Here is a 22015-nt window from a genome sequence, read left to right on the forward strand (position 1 = left end):
TAACCCCGGTTAGTTTCGCCTATTAGAAATTGATTATTTTTCAAAAGACTGGTAGAAAAAAGCTCGCTTTTATCGATTGTATAATGACTACCACTCTCGTGTTTTTTCTTCATGAATAGAAATATTTTTAACTATAGATAGCACCAGAAAAACTAAATAGCGTATAAACGGCATTCAATATTATTTCGAAAATACTCGTTTCGGATTTTATAACAACATAAAAAATAATTATGAGATTGATGTTATAAGTATTATTCTTACATTTCTTTGTAAATTCTTTAATATAATATTTGGTTTCAAAATAGTTGGTAAATTATAAGTTTTTCAATCCAAAGATTGGCTAATTTAAAAAATGGGATTTGGTTATATAATAGATATATGATTGTATGCTGTTGATGTATGATGAGTAATAAATTGTGATTTTAATTTAGTAGTAGTTTGTTACCATCGCTTTTTAGTTGTCGTTATAAATCAATACTAATCATCTATTTTAAATTTTTACAACGATACAAATAAAAAAGCAGAGCAATTTTTTAATTACGTTGAAAACGTCATATGTTTGCCATGCAATCTTTTAACGCTTTATTTAATATAAAACAGGATGTACACCTCTGCTTGTCTTTGTTCCCTATTAACTGGAACTTTTTCTTATTTTTCAAGACAGAAATATTTTAATAAAAAGTTTGAAGGTCGGATCGACTTGGAAGACCTTGAATGATTCATTTTTTACAAAATCTGCTCTTGTGACGATACTCCTTAGATTCTTGTCTTTTTGATTTGAATAATAATTGTTGGCTGTCGACAGATGTTGAAAAAATAACCGTATTCGCCGTATGCCGCTTACAGCATTTAGCTGGCGTTGTAAATTGAATTTTTACTCGATAAAACATAGTGCGCTGGGAGTTGGTTTTAGTCAAATATTAATTCTGGACATGTACAATTACAAATTGTCGCTATTATCTCAGATGTATTTAAAAGTGAAATAAAATGAACGCCATTTCTTTAAGAGGATTTCATAAGTACGTTATATCTCTATAAATGTTCAAATTGACTAACATAACATTTGTATATTAGAAAATGAAAGTATATTTCATTAAATGAATGTTAAAAATGTTATTATCTCATATATAGAATGTCTAAACCTAATTTTAAAAAAATCATAATCATAAAAATATTTTTTGATATTTATTCTTATCTATTATTGTCATGTAAACTGTTCACATCATTTTAATTAGATACTACTTAGAAAGATTTTGAGGTAGTTGTGACTAGTTAAATGTATAATAATTAGTTTTAAACTTAAATTAGAATTGAACTACTTGTTTCAATAGATAATAAACTGGCGTTTGACTTTGTTATTATCGGAGATATACTAATAGTATTGAACATGTTGATTCAATTTGCTTCTCTCTAAATATAAATAAGAAAAAAGTCAAAACAACAAATATTTGAATTAGCCACACCTTTTTTTCTTTTTTGATGATTTTCCGCGCTAAGTATCCAATTTCAGTATAGTAGACATATAGTAAAAGATCTTGTTTTTCATCTTTTCCATTCTCACACCGACAAACATAAATCTCCATTACAATAATATTTCAAAAAGAACCATCTTATACAGAAATAAAGAGTATCATATCACGTTACACAGACTTCTTTACAAATTGCTTTTGACTCATATACATTTTCTTTAAAGTTGCATACTTTGTAGATAATTTTGATGAATTAATTCTCAGATACAACGTTGTAGAACTTTAACGCTTTTTAACAGGACATTTAATAGAATTCAGAAATAAATGTATGTAAAATGACAAACTAAGAAAAACTGCTTTGAACGAAAAAGTGAAAAAGTAACAGAGAATAAGGATACAGGAATAAATTCGTGTGTAAGGATATTGTTTTGATATAATCAAGATGAAACATGGATAGACAATTTTAGTTATGGGCGACCTTGCAAGCCAAGACTTTATATAATGGTAATTTAAAATAAATGCTCGGTATAAATATTAAAACAGTGGTATACCGTTCTTTATTGTTTGGTATTCCGATGTGGTGGCTCAGCGTATTTTGCTTGAGCAAAACAGAGTTTGTGACAAAAAATTCGGCGTAGAACCTGGAATACAGAGCACTGAACCTTATTTGTATCATGATTAATCCTATATGTGATGTGGTTTCGACTGATTAAAAATCCATTAAAAAGAAAAAAAATGGACAAAAAATACACATACACACATCTGCTGAATTACAAATTAGTTCGTACGCATATTGAGTTGGGTTTAAAATTTGTTTCCTTCTTTGGTTTCTTAGGATTGCCGCATCTTGTTGAATTTGAGAAGTCTGATGAAATACATTTTAATAAGTCTCTTCGGTATGAATCATAATATTTATACCTACTTGTATAAATATTATGATAATAACTTATATGATAACTATTAACTAACTTAACTATTATGATAATAAATATTGTATACTGTTGAAGTTGTTATTTACACATATAATCAGTTTATCTGAAACAGTAATGAAAGATCAGCAATAATACAAAAGAGGTGCTAAAATAATTCAACAATATTGAGAATTTTTATAAACTGCAGCGGAGCATCATTTTTATCGCCAGAGCAGGATTTTAAAATGCTATCCTAATATACCGAAGATATTTTTTCTGGTTTCCCCTAATTTGATGTATGCTATTAAGGCGTATGCTACTCTGAAGCATTTCTATGTAATAAGTGTACTTTTATTCAATATTAAAATATTTATTAACTTTAAAAAAAGGTTTAAAAAGAGAAGGCTACATTCTCTAAACTACATTATGAATAAAATCCTTTCTAGTTTAGTATCTCAACAAAAGTAACAAGTTGAAAAATGACAAAAAAGTAAAGGTGAACTAGTGCGCAATTAAATCAGACAACAATGTTTTTCTTGTCTACTCTTGATCCTCTCCTATATCATTTAAAATTTAAATCAGTAGAGCCCTTTTACGACGACTAGATTTTCATCAGATGACTAGTTTTATGTGTGTATTTTTCGTAAATGCCAATCTGCTATAAATCTAGTGGCTTAGGACATTTATTTGCGCATTACCATATCGTAAATAGATTTTTTATTTAACTTTATAATAGATAGAAACCGAATACAAACAGTAAGCTATAAAATAAGCCTAATACTGTTTTTATAAACCAACACAAATATTAAAAAAATAATTTTAATTTTGTAGTAATTGCTCCATTTCTCAATGAGGTATATAATTTCTCAATTTAATATTAAAGTTACTCATTAGATTACTATTATTACATAACTTTGACAATTTAGCGTTTGCTTAGTAATTGATTCTTTTGATTGATTGATTAAAGATTAACCAAGAGGTCCGGTCCAGATAAATTCTTGTTGATAGAGGAAAATATAACGAAAAAAAAAACAAAAAAGAACATTGACAAATGTTGAGCAAGACAAAATATTACTATTGTTATAATTCAGTTCACGATCATATCGTATTTGTAAATCAAAAATATCAAAATCGATAAATCGAATTATTTACCACTACGTCTTATTAAATTTTTTATGAACTTTTTGAAAAGACCTCATATACACGTAGTTGTGCGCTACGTGAAAGTTGTTTGGTTAGCATTCGAGGTCTTTTTGATCGAAAATGTCAAGATCAACAGCCTAGAGGAGTTTACATGATTTCAATTAATAATCAAAACAAGATCTGTAGCTACCAAATTAGAAAAAATCGTCCGCAAAAATCAAATATGAGGACTTGCATCCAACTGCTCAAGGCCTAAATTATTAACAATAAAAATACAAATTCCTTCTTAAATCTTATTTATGTTAATTATAATGGTATTATTTCAGATTTTAACATAAATATCGTTTATCGATTAGTATCAATAAGAGTCGATTTATGTATAATAATATTAGAAAAAATCTTTTATTTATATTTATTTACACACTTCTAACGCTTGTGAATTAATTTTGAGAAGTTTGCAGTAGATGATGTTATTTATGTTATATCGAATCGATACATTTGCAACAATACTAAAGCTCCGTTATTAGTCTTAATAATTTAATATGTGTCAATGTGTTCTTTATGAGAAAATACTATTTGTTGAATATTTTATTTTTTCTGTTTAATTCAAATAAAAGCACTGATGAAAGTTTTGGGGTTCTGTTGGACACTTACTTTATATTTACCTCTTCCGTAGTTTATTTATAGTTATTGTGTAATTCTGTTTAAGACTTCATTTTAACTTTATACCGCATCACAATGATCATTTTTTAGTTATCCCTCTATTATACCTATCATTATATATATTAAGAAAAACCAAATGTATGTCCTTATTCACCTCTGGATTTCGTTAAATTAAACCAACGGAAGTGACACATATAATTTAATTTCTTAGTTACAATGTGTTATGATTTATACCAGCGACTAACAAGTTTTGAAAAATAGAGAAGAATAATGATACGAATAGGTATAGCCGACAACAAGTAATTTACGAACCTTCAAAATAACTTGATTGATATCTTATACATAACAACTTAACACTCTAACAAAGAATTTTTGGCATGTGAAAAAAATCTTGCACGTTTTAAATTTCTAATTCCATCTTCAGACAAATTAAAATACTGTTATTTAATATCACGCAGGTTATTATAAAGCAAATAATTGTTATTACTATCCATGTGTGTATTTTTATCGGTACGTTTTAATTAAAGTACTCTTGAATGGTGGAACCCAAAGTATATTTTACTGTTTGAAAGTATCATAGGTCAGTCAAAGCGACACAAATAAATTGTCGTTAAGCTATAAAACTGAACAATAAGAAATGAACCCAGAAGTTTTATAACGTTTCAAGTCAATAATTTTTGCGGGTAATACAAAAGCAGGAATGTCAAGTTGTCAGAAGACAAGCCTAAGAATATTAAGAATTCTAGAGCTCGACTATTATGAATTAATTGGCATTGGTCTTGAAGTTAAGCAATAACATTCACCGGTTGTCTTTTTTTCAATGATGTTCTGTATTAACAACTTAGCACTATCTCAAATATATCTACCGATCGATTATTCTAAATCAAAACAAAAGAAGTTATCCATGCCCTATCTCGTTTGTATCTATATAGGATTAAAATGCCGAATTATTTTAACATTGGGTATCAACATGCCTCATCTTTTCAATACATAAAAATGATAAATTAGGGTCCAATGCATAAGCTAAATTTCTCAAATCAATCAGGGATTAAGACTGGCTTTTCAAAATTATCTCATGGCTTTTATAGACCATGCATAGGCGTATCACAACGCATTTACAATTTTTATAGTATTATATTAAATATATGTAATTTTATACTTTTTGTGGCTAGAGAAGAGAAGAAGGGAGAGAAGTCAGAAATACGAATGATTTTTTAATCGCATTTGTATGTAGAATTAGAAAAAAGGCATATATAATATTTATATTTGAACTAGTCTACGCCAATGGATCCTATGATCAAGGACAGAAAAAAGAATAGTAATCTTTTTATCAGAGGAGAAACTGTGTATTTATTATAGTCTTTAAAATTCTTACTGGCTTATACAATGTTACATATTCGAACAAACCATCGAGTATGATTTATTTTGAAAAATCTTTAGTTTATAGCGTGTTTTTGTTTGAAGTGAGCAGCCAATTAACCTTCAAAACTGGATGTTGGACGCTCACATGCAAAAATAAACTGCTATAAATCTAAGAGGACAACGCGGCTTTCTCATGATGCAATAAATACAATTTAAAAGTCCCTAGTTGGGACACAGTGTTGAATTTTATCGAAATTCACACGAAACAACAAACAAAACAACTTAACCGCAACGGATTAAGGGCATTTTTACGCATTTTATCCACTTAGAATCGTACCATTCACTTACGCATTTGGAAAAAGAATTCTCATTGCGGTTTTCTCATTTAACTCAGTTTTCCTCTATTGCAAACCATATCGACCAAATTATATTTAATACTGTACATTTCATCATACGATTTTTGATATTAATTCCATTTTTTTTTGTAAAATAGGAAAATTTGAAAAAATTAAGAAAAATTGATTTTATAGGCATATTACTGTTCGTCGAACCTAAAAATGCACTATATGGTTTGCATTCTGCATACATCAACGCTTCTTATTTCTTTCAAAATAGGTCTGAATGAAACTGTTTAAAAAATGATTTTAATTGAGTTATATTTCACTTTATTATTATAGTATTTATTCTATATTCTAAAAAACGACCTATATATTATTTGAACATATGTTTGTACAGTTAATCTAAAATATAAAAATATTACGCAGGTAAAATGTATGTATGAAAACATCTACTAGATGGTAACCGTTATGATCTTGCACAAATTTGCCTTCCCGTTAAGACTTTTTTTGAAGAATATACCATGGCCCATATGTCGAATTTCCATGTACGGAATTATAGAAACTACCACCACCATCCCCCACCTTATTGTACAAAAACAGAAGACCAAACTATTAGTTTCGTACATCCTTTTTCTTGGTGTCCCAAAAACATTGTGTTCCTTTACCATCAACAACTATCAATGTGCACGCAATATTCCTGGATGAGCAATACTGTTATACAGGGAGAACAATATAATAAATTAATTATTTCATAAATTCTTCTCAATTGCTTAACTTCGACTTAAAAAATTCGACCATTGTTAACATACGTACATTTTGCAATGGCCCCAAATGGGGGACCTAGACTTGTGTATTAATGAAATCCTTATTATAATGCCACTATATGATCTGTAGTATTCTAGGCACTTAAGTATTATTATGTCACAATTAGTTGCTTATATACATATATACTGGGGATTAATTTTAGATATCTTTTATTTAATCCTTTATTGTATACGCTAATATAATATTAGAATAAAACATTGCCGACTTGGTTGTTGCATTGGTAAAGGCGACAGGACGGTTCACCTACTGTTGTGATAGCCGCGGGTTCGAATCCTGCTGGGGCGGGTCGTAAATTTATGTTTGTGATTGTTTAATATTTGTGATTGTAGTAGGCAAGAGTGTAAAGGCCGACAAGGAAAATGATCCCAGTCACGCCAGTAACCAGGCTGGGTAAGACCGGATGTGTTCTGGGATGATTCCTAAGTTGGTCACTCGCCAGTCAGTAGGCTTAATGCCGAGGACCGTGGTTCGGAGCCCACGTTAAACTGTAAGTCCAGTCCAGATAAACCGCTAGTTGGTAAAAGGAGACTTTACAATATATATAAAAAATAATAATAAAACATTTGTTTTGCATTTTTTTCTCATCTTTATTTATCTTCTTCAATTTCAACCTTTCAAACACTTTCTGTTCACTATGACTTTCTTTGTGAAATCACCACTTTTCAAGTGCTGTAGTTAATGTATAATAATTAGTAAATATATAATAATTCATTGTTATATAAATAATTTAGTGCGCAGTTTCTAAAGTTACAATGCGTTCAAATATGTCAATGATACTACTGGCTTACTTTTTACGAAGTACGTATGACAGGATCTTATAAAGCAGGTTCTGCCACTAGGCTAGGATAATGGTTCCTGATTTCTAACTGTAAAGTATGCGAGACTGGGTTACTAATGTCTCTCGACTATTTTTTTCATCAGTTGGTTTCTATATATACAATTAACACACGATGAATCACCGTTAGTGTTTCGTGTAAATGTGTGGGGTTCAGTTGGAATATAAAAATCACACGAAGATCAACGCCCTGAAAATGGTTTTAGATTTAATCTATATATTTTAAGTTTACAAAGATTCTTTCGAAATATCACGAAACTCTTACTGCAGCGTCCATATCCAACTCCAACAATTGTTTTAAATATATTTTTGTCATTGAGGATTCTTCTGGTTTCTATATTTTATTCCAAAAGTTATTACGTATTAAGAGAATGGAACATTTATCGTTGGGAATAATGCCAAGGATCTAAGGAGGACTATATTAAAATAAATTAATATGTTTAAATTAAAAAATCTATGTTTATCAAAAATATATTTACAATACAGTTATGCAGTGTCTGTCGTCAGATATCTGATTAGTAACATCTCTAAAATTAAGTTTAAAGAATGCATTCAATCAAGTTGATTCATGCTCTTCTAAAATTTTGTGACCGTTAAAATAATCGTTCTTCTAATTGTGTTCGAAATGTTTTTACACATACTACTTTAAGTGTAACGTTCAAACGTTATGGCATTATGGGGCATCCGTTATATTCGACCTTCTATAGAACGTGTTTTATTTATTGTATTATAGTATGTAGGTAGATTATTATAAATATCATTTTCAATACATTTTATCTTATACGGATACTTTATATTAATGATTTTTCATAAGGAAAATGCTCCTTAATATTTTTTGTTACTAACCGGATAAAAATAAAATATAATAAAATAATTAAATAATTATCCGTATTTCATATATGGTATGAAAAATTTAGTCAAACGATGGATTTATCTTTACATTTTTTTAAAACGGGTAGTCTAATCTTAATCTGTAATTTATTTTAAATTGGATCGAAATGTTTAATTAAACAAGTTTTATTATACTTTTATTTTTTAGATCGGATAGCTTTATAGTTTATTTTATTATTTTCTACTTCTCTAACTATATCTTAAAATATTAACGTTTCTTATTCGGTCAGTCATTACTCATTTTGCTCTCTATTTTATTTATTTCTCGTTATGTAAATTATTTTGTTGTTAACAATACGCTTAAATTGTTAAGCAGCTGTGTGAATTACTTTGTAAATGAGAATCATAAAAGGAAACAACAATATTACAATATGGGGTTGTAGAAGCAATGAGGTTAAAACAACGATCAGTGAAGTTCATGAAGCTCAGCTGATTCATCATTCTAATGTGTTACACAGCTGAATTTAAATGTAGATATGCAATAGCTAGATTTAGAACTTAGTAATCGTAATTTTTCCCTTAATAAAACATAAAACATGGTATATTAATACTGTTTTAATACTTTTTAATGAATTAAAGACAAACACAACACAAAGCCTGAAAATATCGACGAATTATATTTGATTTCTCCATTTTTCTACTATTTTGCAACAAACGAATTAATTTAATGAACTAAATTATTTTGAATATATCCAATATTACGTGTTTCCGTGTGTAATTTACATTGGATCAATTAAATAAAAACTAATTAATATTGTTTCAAAATTTAAATAACCAGGAAAAAAGGATTTGTTAATAGTATTCGATTATTTCTACCAATAATTGTATAGTAAAGTTCTTATTAGTTAAAGAGTGTACGGTATTACTTCACTAAAATTTGTATCGAAAGTAGATCACTAGCTTATACAACAGCTTAGTTATTTCACTAATTTATCGATATGATTTTAAAATAGTGCTTTCTATTTTTAGCTATGTAGTGTTACATTTCTTATCTCAGAACGTTAGTCATTGAGTACTTTTACATGTTACATTTATTTTCCTTAATACATGACTTCTATATTAAGGACAAAAGTTACTCTTTATATTCATACTTAAAAGGCGTAACTCCAAAGTATTGTAACACATCTTAATTTAAATCATTAATATATACTATGTTTCATTTTTATTTAATTTCAAATAAATAATTTGTTATATACTTTAAATTACTTTGCTCAACCATAATGCATTTTAAATTAAAAATAAAAATTGCGTTTTGCCAAATATGGAGCAATACATTTATAGTCGATTAAACGTTGAAAATAAAATGAATATTTATTTGCACTTTATCTTTTTTAATCGTTAAACTTTGTGCGCTGTTTATTGCTAAATCTGTTTATTGGCAATAGTATTCCTCCTAGACATGCTTTTAACACTGGACATAGTAACACTCTCATAGTAAACCGTAATGTCGATGCCAAGAAATTAATTTACATTTACGATTATTATGGTTTTACTTTATATTTTACGATAAAATGGTCAGAAAAATAAATGTTTTATAAGCACTAATAATATGACGAAGCGATATTTAACAGCGACTTTAAAGGTAATATCAAAATTTTCAGTGTTTCATCTTGATTGCAGACATGACAGGCGGATAATTTCCTATGAGTTTTTCTTTCCTATGAGTCGTTCTCCACTGATTCTTGATCATCATATTTGGCATTTACTGGCCAAATTTTATCTGATTCTGTTACGTTATATTACGTGTTAACAAAGTTTAAAACCGAATATATCATGAATAATTTGTTACCTATCCGAGTTGTTAAAAATTAAATATATGGCAGTGTTCTGTTATAACTTCGCGGGTCACATTCCGAGAAGAAAAGACTCGCGATAAAATGTCCATCATGCAAGTTCTTCATCAGTAGCCACGATCTAAGATTAATAAAAAGTCGCTGTAACTAAGCTAACCTATATTTTAGCTTCAGTATATATTGTGAAATGGTGGAGGAAGAAAAAGAGAAACTTATTGCCGCTTGGTTTAATATTTATGGATGCTCGTAAAAGAGTACAAAGAATGAAAAATTTCAAACTCTATGAAATGAAAATTTTACACAGTAATTGTTGTTCCTGTTTATTACCAGCATATATACTTGTTTTATTGTCTTTTTAAATATAACTACATTATTATTAGATCTTATTGTATTAGACAATGCACTTTTATTTTCACCATATAATCACATTCTTTCGAAAAATATAGTACAATTAGATCAAATACAATGTAATTTAAATAAAACATACGGGAAACTTAAAAACACTGTATATCTGTTTTTAGATAGTAAAACATTTTATGGAAAACTTACCATTTCAAATATAAACCTAATTCGAAAATATTACCGAAACATAAGTTATTAAAGAGTGCTTTTTCTTAATGATTGCGGCAAATGCGAAAGAAAAGAGAAATTGCTATTGTGAAAATATTTGAACCACAGACAAAAAAACATGCTCAATGATGGGAACGAAGAAAATATAATGTTAAAATATTAGTCCTGCGTTTATTAACGTGTATTATATATTCGAAGGTCCGAAGTTTTTAAACCAAAAGTTAATTAATCACTAATGGAAGACTTTTTTCTTTTAATAAAAAACTATTTTGATTTTGAGATTTTACTAAGAGTCGATTAACGTTGTTGAAGTTAACTTCCATGATTATTATTTTGATTGGAAAATCTGTTTTTATCCAATGGTCTTTCCAGTCAGTGGAAACTTTCATTGTTTTAATACCGATGCTAAAAAGGTATTAATGCTAATATATATTAATTTATTAATTGTTATTATTTATTTCAGGATCATATACAAGAAGTTCTCGATAAATGGACTCAAATAGATGATGAAATATGGGCTAAAGTAATTGTATTAGAAAGAAACAGACGTGTTGCAAAAGCATATGCGCGCGCACCTGTCTTAACCGTCAATGGTTCTGATGACGGTTTTGATGGTTTCAGGTAAGTTTTATGCATTTTCCTTTTATAGTAGAACCTCTTGACATTATCGTGTTAAACTGTATGACTGAATGAAGTAAATATTACCGAATTTTGTATAATGTTTATTATTTAATTTGGTATAAAGTTAAGATATACAACGAAAAGATAGATAGTTATTAATTTATACCAAGTACGCTGCATGGCTTTAAAGAACTTTTGTTCTCCAACTCAGAAGTCCCAGTACAGCGTGACGTTCTAACGCTTGAAATAAAAAAAAACGAGCGTAACTTGTAAAATGATCTCATCTATTCGTTTTATTTTTTTCACATTTAGGATAATTCAATTCACTTTTAAGCCATATTAAGTTTATTGTGATTGAACATTTAAGGCCACAACCCTTTTGTATCAATTTATTCAGCTTTCTTCTATATTTACGCTCCAATATGTATATAAACCAGAGCTTTATAAAACCAAAAGACGTATAACTTTGTGATTAAATCGGGAAAAAAGTCGAAGAAACAAGAGTACCGAGTCTGATCTTGATAGGTCCTTGAAAACAATCGAAAACCGACAATAAATTCCAAACTGAAGCAGCTTTGTATGTATTCTCCGCTATTTTGCTTGGTCGTATTTTACCCTTTTTTCTTTTTCCCTCTTTAAATTGAATTGTTGAAAAAAATCCGGCCGATTAGAAACAAGAGAAGGAAACATGGCCAACTGGGTTTGACGAGATTGACCCTTATATCAACGATTCAATGCAAATTAGTTAAGTATGCACATTCTTCTTAATAGTTGAAAAACAATTTCGAATAGTGTTTTCGTTATTATCACACTATCATGTTCTCACAGTAATTTATGATTTCTTGACAGGTTCAGAGAATATTAAAAACCCATTCAATAACAGTAAAATAATAGAAAATTAAAGCCTATTGGTGCCATATTATCCTGATCGCCTCACAGAATGTTATATCTTCTCTTATGTTACTTACGGTATTTCAAAGAAAAAGTGTGATATCATACTCAAAATACCAATACTCTGAAATAACTAAAACTGCATTTGAAAAATATGTGGTGAATGAACTTGTCGCAGAACCGGACTAACTTGTTATATCCAGTGTAAAACGACCATTTTCGACTATAATAAGTAAAATCTCTATCAACAACTACACAAGGAAATTAAGATAATCAAAGATAACCTTATAAATAAATGAATACCGAGATAACATTAAAAATAAATTAACCAAATAATCTAAAACGATTTCAATCGAAACATGTTATTAAAAAGACATTAGACGCGACGTGAATATACTATATTTAATATTATGCAACGGTTTCGATTAGTTTATCGAAAGAGAGAGTAAAATGATAATTAATGCAGTTAAATAGACCTAAGGCCGATCCTGGCCGAAACTAAAAGTATAATTTAGAATTTGAAATCCGTTAGAAACATGAAAGCATCCTTTCGATTTTCAATTTAGATACCCATAGGCCGAGATTAAATTTTGTTTTTGTCCTATTCAATGCAACCAAATCAATAAAAAAGTTGAGAAGAATAAGCCGTTGACTTTTGTTAAAGTGCTCAAAAAATTTGAATGTATTTTTTAACTAAATTAACCAAATTACTGAGCATGATATATGTTTTGAAATTATCATAGGTTCATTATTCAAAAGAAACCACGAAAATATTCCTCACGAATTTGTTGGTTATTATACATCATGTTCATCATATGTTTTCAAACATTTCTTAGCTCAAGCAATAGATGGTAAATCGGCTTGGTATTGCCCGTTCTAAAACCGAGTAGAATATAGTAATAATACTAATAAATAATATTAAAAAATTTGAAATTGTAATACAGGATACTCAGATGTAGCGATGAAAAATATTCTTTAGCATCACTTGCCGTATCACAGGATCTAACCCTCAATAGTTTTATTTTTTAAATAAAAATCAAATCTCTTTTTGGAATGATTGCGCGAATGACGCGTTGGAGAATGAACTTATTAAGCTTTTTCCAGTTAGGGTAAGTATTAATTGTAGTATTATTAGTACAGAATATATATGACAAATACACCGAATCGTAGTAATTCGAATCGGCTTAATAAAGTTACGTAAACAGTGATTTTGTTGTTGTCCATTTTTAGTTATAAAACGGCTACAATTCGATACAAGTACAACTAGATCGCCTATGTGTGCGTGCATTTAGAAAGGCAACAAGAATCAGGTGGTTTGCGTAATAATCCACCGCGTATATCGCGCAACGTTTTCTTTAATTCGTTTCTTCATCTCGCTCGTTACTCTGCGACTAGGTTAATCAATTTAAGCTGGGCAAATATATGTCCAATGATACGGAACCCAATATACATTGTGTTTTCATAATTTTCTTCATTAATTAACTTAATGTTGCGTAAGGCATTTATTACTTATCGACTAGTAAACAAAGCAAAAGTTCTCCGTTCAATAATTGATATTCTAAGATTACAGTTAAATATTAAACTTAACCGATTCTGTTCAACATATTGTTAGCATCAGTAACAATCTTAAATAACTTCCAATACCTGTCAATGGATACATTTTGTGTTATGAATGAAAGAATAAAATTACGTGCTAGTAAAATAAAAAACAGTGTTTGAATGATGAATTGTCAAAGCACACTATCGAATGTTAGATCTCTAGATAGAAGCTATAAATACTAAGCCGTGGTTAATATGACCAGGACACTTCCACAGAAAATGAATACCGAAAATGTAAAAATATACTTAAATATTAAATGTTACACAGGTTTTAGAAATATACAACCACTAGAAATATAAAACAACTCTAATAATGTGAAGGCATTAAGTATCAAATAATTAATATAATGGCATTCGTATGTCCAATTATCTGTGCTTATTTCTCCATTCATTTTAATCAAAAATCTATGGAGATGTTTAATAAAACAACAAACTTCTCTGCTTTATTCAGGTATTATTTCTGTCAGTTTATATCTTAGCAGGTACCCCAAAACCCAACCAATATGTTATTTTAGTCAGATCATTATACATTCAGTCTGTACAGCTGTCAAGTGATATTAATATCAAACACATTTTTGACATAAAAATTTGCCATCAAAGAGAACTGCCTTCTGGTGTTGCCACTCTCAGGCAAACCTTTTACACGGTATAACGTTTATTTTCTTATAACATTTTCAATAAAATCAGAGTAACTATTCTGTTTTTTTTTATTATGTAGTTCCTTCTGCCTGATGATTTTTTTGAAATGTTTGAATTCATTAAAAAATATCCTTCGTTTAAAATCTGCTTCTATAAAACTATTAAGTAAAATTAAAGGTTTTGAAAAAATATAAAAACTTCCCTTTTGCAATAGTTAATTGAATTCTGAATGTAAAATGGTGAAACGTATTCGGCTGGTATATTTTGAATACAAAATACAAGCACTTTCACTGTAGCTATAGAAAAGGCAGGGTGACGAAAACTATAGAAAATAATATTTATTAAAGCATGACAAGTCCTGGTCTTTAACAGAATACACAGAAAGTGGATTTACTATATTATTTAATAGATTTAGTTCATTTATAGAACAGATATGCGAGAATGATAAGGAAGTCAGCGATAATTCATATCAGGTAGCTATATCAATCCTCACCGCAGCAGGGATCCATATCCATCTTATAAAATCCATATGTTACTTTGATCTGTCATTTAACTCGTATGATAAATTATGTTGATATTTGATTCAATTAAAATCACTTTCATACCCAATAACGTTGTAACAGATTCAATGTAATTACATTTTCTTACCGCCCACCTGAGCATATACACTCAGTTTTAAAGTTCCAGCTTAGAGATGTTTAAAGTTTTAATCCTTTTGAAAAGGTAAGATGCGAATACATCATTTCCATTATACTTGCACGGTCCGCTTCTCAAAAAATAAAAACCTTTTTGACAGTCGGAAACTCGTTAGGTAAGATTCCCACAGAATTCTCATGAAAGGTTACAAAACTACGTTTAAATTAAGTGTTTTTGTTATTGAGATAAAACCCTTGCCATGAATTTCGTCTTTATATCATGACCAATATAATGTAGTTTTATTTTTAAAAAGTCTTAGTTTAAAAATAAGCCCAGCGCCACTATTGATATATATCGTGCAGAGTACTCGAATACTCAAATGTCAACAAATACGAAATAATTAACTTTATCATAATATCATATTAGGAATAAGATAATCTTATTAAATCTTTTTAATAATCAAGTACCACATCTAATAGGAAGTGATAAAAACTGTTATAAATTAATATCGGCCCCAATGTGAATTTTTATATGAGGTATGCTATATGACAAGAATCCCTACTATCAATATGTAGGATAGACTGGTTAAGACTAATAATAAGATTACACAAGGTTAAAAAAAATATGTATAGCATTAAAAAAATATGTATGCTTCTGCGGGTGCTCTATATTTCAGAAATAGTTGTGGCGTCCATATGCGCCTTAGAAAAACCTTTAATGACTTCGCAGAATCCATGTTTCAGCAGAATCTTACCTCCATATATATATATATATATATATATATATATATATATATATATATATATTTATATACGTATGTATAATTGATACACCATGTATAATAGGTACGCTTGAACAATTTAGATCGATTGAAAATCACTTTAAAATATGATGCAATTATTACCACAGGCAAATATAGTATCTATGCACCTACTTTTACTGACAAGTTGCAGAAATCTGCAGCGTGTATACCTGCTGACATTAAAAGATAAACTGGGGCAGCATCGAGTAAGAGAAAACGGTTATTTAAATCTTGATTGAAACTCAGTAATCCTTTAAAATCTTGTACCCACCTTACTCTTACGTAAGATTGAATTTTTGCTTTATTTCTGCCTCTCCAGTTTCTCATCCAGTACATTATTCTATACATTTTATTAAAGAACTTATTATGTTTTTGATTTTAATATTTTTTCTTAACCTCCTGATTTTCTATTTGTAGGTTTTTATAGTTTAGTTTAAATAATGTATATATAATACCCTTGGTATAAAAAATATTTCGTTAAAATGTCATTGAAGACAAGTTTTGTAAGCCTGAAACTGAAGCTTGTGTTACCTTTTATAGTCAGATTATTTTTACATTAAAATACTTGTACTTATGGCACTATGTCGTGCACTAATAACTCTTTACTTAAAACAGTACTATTGTAAACGAGAAAATAGTATATTTTACCATTTTCCTTGTCACATTGTCTGTTATGTAACTAACCATTACGAATATAACAATAATAATTATCAAGTACGTAATATATCTTGCTCATTCTTTCACTATGGCTGTCTTAATAGCTATAGTGGTATACACACATTTATTGTACCAATGCTTCAAGTATTTCTTACCTTAAAGTAATACCGATTTTATTATTTAGTTTTTTATATTATTTAATCTTCGTATATCTTATATACAAAAACTAACATAGTATAAAATATTACTAAATTATTAGATCTAGGATAGGTGGCGATCAGTTTAAGATGTCATCACAGAGTTAGACCTTGAATATAATAAATTTTTTAACTAACTATGCATATCTAATTATATGCCGATAATGCCATCAAGGCAAAGTGATGACTTCGTATAGATATCTTTATTTACGTAATACTAGATATAAATTATTAATTAAAATGATTAAATAAAATGATGACTCCGCCCCAACTGATATTATATATATTTTTTGACGATAGCGTATAAAGACAAATTTGACATTGACTAACATAGTATGAATGACAAAAAACCTTTTGTCATGACTATTTCTTACCAATATTTGTTGCATAAAAAATATGAATTCTTGATATTAATAAAAAACATTAGTTTTCTGTGAACTTCTGATTTTGTCATATGTATGGAGGATGTAACATAAATATTTATTGGAAGTAAAAATATATTACGGCGCAGCAAGAAAAACCGTATTGTTTTAGCTGCATATTTTAATTAATCACGTTCGCATTCTCGAAGTTTTTGTCGTATTTTTTAAACCATTACGGGCTTATAATAAATACTGCCAGTTTTTGCGTGCACTGAACGAATTAAAATTTGTCAAGGAAAACATTAAAATTTTTTCGTGCAATATACACGAGACATGCTTTATGCTATTACCCTTTCACTTATTCCACGTTGGTACCGCCATTTAAAGATATAAGGAATAAATTCACGAAAACTAACCGGTTATAAGCGAGTAAAAATAATTAAATTGTGACGCCAAGATTCACTTTTATTATCAGCCTAAAAGTACAACTGAAAAACCTGTTAGAGTCATTTGAGTCAGCCATGAAAATGATTCGAGTAAAACTGCACCGAAGATAACTGAGTTAACTTAAAGTTAACTGAGATTAAAATTGAAACTGAGAATAAAAAATAAATTTGAGAATCTCTATTACTAAAAACATTATTAAAATTAATTTAAAAAATGATTAACTGTATATCCAATGAAATAATGGCCACACTTTAGAAACTACATTAATGAGGCCAGAGACAACATTGCTATAAGTGTCTTTATTGAATAACTATACAATAATCAGGCCTCTGATTACACATTGCAATACATAAGGCCAGGTAGTCAAATTTATATTACATTGTTTTTCGAAATCAGATCTTAATCGTGATTAGACGTGAACAACTAACGAAAGCCTTGTCTCCAAGGTCGCCTAGATTTTGCGGAACAAAATTATTTACATTAGAAACTTTTTGCAATAACAGCTCGATCACGATAACGATATTTCATTGATTCATGACGATCTGTCAAATGTTGATTAGATCACAAAAAATATGTACTATTTAATTATAAATTCACGTTCATTCCTGTTTAATCAATAAAACAGTATTCCTAGTCTATTATTGTCAATGTATCTACCAGTATTTCAAAGAACTTTAAATTATTATTTAGTTAGTAACTTATACAAAATTAAGTTTTATTGGTTTATTTATTTTATCAAATAATTGCAGTTAATTGGCTTAAGGAGATATTATAACATTTAGAAAGATAAACAAACATTAATTGACACTAGTAGGCTTCTAATGTATTTACTATACGGATTTACCACAGATCATGTAAGTTATGTTACATCGGATCTGATTACATTCATTGTATTTTTATTTAATTTTGTTGGACGATCCTCTTACAGTTATGATAGTTGCGGGTTCGAATCCTGGCTAGTAAATAAATATCGGCCCACGTTAAACTAAATATATATATATATATATATATATATATATATATATATATATATAATAAAAATTATTTATATATAATAAACTACTTTCCACTTAATTTTTTGATATTAACAGCACTGTTCGCTGTTAATTAATCATTATTTAGCCAAAAAATAAAACCCATGTTTGTGTATTAAAGTTATTGAACAATTAATATTAATAATTGGATTTTAAATAATTAATAATTTCAATAAATTAATTGTTAAATAAATTATAAAAAAGTAAACCACAAAGTTCCTTAACCTTGAGATGAAAATGAAAACAAGTTGCATGCCATCAATCAGATAAATATTGAATATAATCTTATATGCCAAGCCCTAATGGTAAACTTTGGTTGGATTTTATTTATAGAAAAAATGAAACAGCATTATCAAAAAAGTTCTTTTGTCAATCATATTCTTAATATTTTGATTTATATACGAGGACTCTAAAAAATATATTCACGAATATATACAGACTGTAGTAATTATAATTATGTACAAAATCAAACTAATTAATCTCAACTAGTTTTTTCATTAGAACATTTTTAGTTATAGTTGAAAGTGTATTCATACTCAAACTCCTGGTTATCATTTTTCAAAACTACTACTAAATATAGTTTATGGAATTTTTTCGTTTATCATTAAAATTAATATGAAAGCAAAGATTTGTCACAGTCGGTTGTTTCGTAAATGTTGATGATTATATAGTGATCGGGCCTGGGGACACCCTGTACAAGCTGGATTTAGTAGTTCCACAGTTCATTGTTTTTCAATTACAGGGAATTGAGAAGGTACGATCTGTTTAGGTACTTGTGGGCGTCACATAGCCTTGGTTTTGGTGCTATACCTGGAATCCTGCAGAGATCTACATACCATGCTAAGATTAGTACGTAAACAAATCTGTCTTCTGGGTTTAAAACAGCTGTAAATAAGTACGTTGAAAAATTATCTATACACGGAGAGTTCAGCAAACCTGTTGTTATATATTTTTCACTGACAAATAACATTTTCATTTCATTATTTCTCATTAAATGCTCTACTACTCAAATTCAATATTATTTATGAGCATATAGGACCACTAACTGCAGAGCGCGTAATCTTAATTACACTCAATTGTAGGACAAGTTATAACATTAATTCATTTGAAAACTTTTTTGTTCTTGTAAAATAGAATAGTGATAAAAGGAAGAGTAATTATTGTAGAACAGTAATTGTAATTTTATATCTTAAAGAAAATATATTTAGTAAGTGTAGGATAGTTAATACTGAAGAAATGAAATATGCAAGGGATGTTGTTTTTACAGCGATTAACATATTTGTCAATTCCTGGACACCGTCTTAATTTAAACTTCTTTTTAATAAGCATACAAATTAAAACGAAAATACTGAGACCGCAATATCGTTTACAAATTGAGGATATATATTTCAAAATCAGTGTTGCTAGCTAAACATATAATTCCTGAATTTTACGTATTTTTGTTTAGTTTGGAGACAAGATATGTAAACAAGCAGAATGGATGAATCACAGTATTCTTAAAAAGGTACATTGTTTCCTAAATAATGAGGCTAATTGAATATGATCTAAAATATAACAAATAAAAAGAATCAGTTTAAAATACAAATTTTCTATGGGTTAGGAAAACTAATTGCTATATTTACAAATACGTTTCAAGCTATTAACAACATGGCTATGATACGTTAATTAATTTTTATTAATAGTATAATAGGACATACTCAGTTGTGTTGGAATCAGAATTCGATTCAAAACAAACGAGCCGAGATATAAATCTGAATAGAACTTCTAAAAAAGGGTTATCACCCAATACCAAAGCCGTATGCTAAGTGAACTGACTTTATATGTATATATGTATATCTAGTAAGCCCACAGACCACTTTGAAAAGTCCAATAAAATATCAGAGCTGATAGATACCGATCTGAAAAAAGTTCGTTTAAAACGCATCATAAATTGTCTAGCGAACTTCAATTGTTGAACTTGATTTGTTTAGTCGGTAAAATTTAAAGTAGCTTTGCAACTTGCGTATACAGGGTGCTCGTCCTGCTCCTAAAACTTGTTTTTTACCGGTCTGGATAAAAAGGAATAGAGTTTTCACAACGCGGATACCCTTGTGATTTTCATCAAGGCTGTTTTTATTATATTCGATCAGCATCACTTATTGATTTTTACGTATGCCAGATTGACTGGCAAATCAGCTTTTGATCAAGGAAGAAAGAAAAAACCTTAAATCAGATGATTAAACAGTCACAAAGGATTTTAATATCAACATCGCCATAAATACTATTTCGTATTAAATGATTGATCATTGACTGGAAGTCATTATCATCATCATTATTGATTTCTATTTCATTCAGTTTTATTTATATTTATTATACGTCGATGTTGGAATGATTTAAAAAAGGTACCGACAGTATATGGGCCCATAAGGTAGTAAATAATGAATTTCAATTTCTCGCTCCAAAAATCTTCTTCCTATGGGCTACGAATCGGGTGGTATTAAAACTGTCAACTCTCAGTTGTTTATAGTAACACTTGGCTTAGTAAAATTAAAGAGACATGCGTGAATAATAAGTCTTCTACCCTTCTGTTTTCTAATTATTTTACTTATATGGTGTTATATAAAATGTATATTGATGTATGAAGATATACGAATTAATCGTAATGGAATTTTGAAAGATTACTTATCCTATCACACTCATTCATTAGACAAAATACCAAAAATCTTCAAACAGAACAATATTAGCCCCGTTAATGTTCCAAAGTGATTAATGTAACAAATATAAATTTCATTTTTTGCTAGCTCTAGGTATATTTATGTATCCACTGTCGAAAATTATGCCATCTCACATATCCCATCCCATACGTCATATTCATCAAACGTTGCTCTTTTGCATTATTACTGGCTGAGCAGTACATTCTTTATTCCTGTACTTTCTCTTGTGGTATTTAGTTGAAATATATTGACTGAAATGTACTAAATAGATAAGAATTTTAATCCAATTTTAAGAAACCAATTTTAAAATTAAGTTAATGTAATAGATATATAAAACTTAAAAAATAAATAACTAATATTTTAATAATTGTGCTTTAAAAATGACATTCATTCCATAATCGGAAACAATACCTCCCTTCATTCGCTAACATTCAAACATAAATGTTATTATGCAATTATTCTCGGTCGCTCACAAGAAAAAATGTCTCGACAAATCCATGTAGCAGCTATACCCCGGTTTGTTTTAAAATCAATAGCTTATCTCCGATCTGTGGACTTTTACTTTCTACCAAGTCTCGGCCATACGAACTTTTTTTTTATTATTACTTCGATTTGTACTGGTTTATATAAGACAAAT

General features: G+C 28.8%; 1 protein-coding gene across 4 annotated transcripts in view; it reads left to right on the forward strand.

Moving 5' to 3' along the window:
* exp (expansion) overlaps window positions 1-22015 on the forward strand; it is a 62067-nt gene that overhangs the window by 28532 nt on the left and 11520 nt on the right. For all 4 annotated transcript variants that reach the window (XM_076405436.1, XM_076405435.1, XM_076405439.1 and 1 more), the window contains exon 3: window positions 11264-11421. In XM_076405436.1, coding sequence (XP_076261551.1) covers window positions 11264-11421 — 158 coding nt within the window. The remainder of the gene's footprint in view (window positions 1-11263; window positions 11422-22015) is intronic.

The sequence above is a fragment of the Rhynchophorus ferrugineus genome, unplaced genomic scaffold, assembly GCF_030347505.1.
Source record: "Rhynchophorus ferrugineus isolate W39M unplaced genomic scaffold, kcgeb_rfMv2 rfM5, whole genome shotgun sequence".
NCBI classification, from domain to species: domain Eukaryota; kingdom Metazoa; phylum Arthropoda; class Insecta; order Coleoptera; family Curculionidae; genus Rhynchophorus; species Rhynchophorus ferrugineus.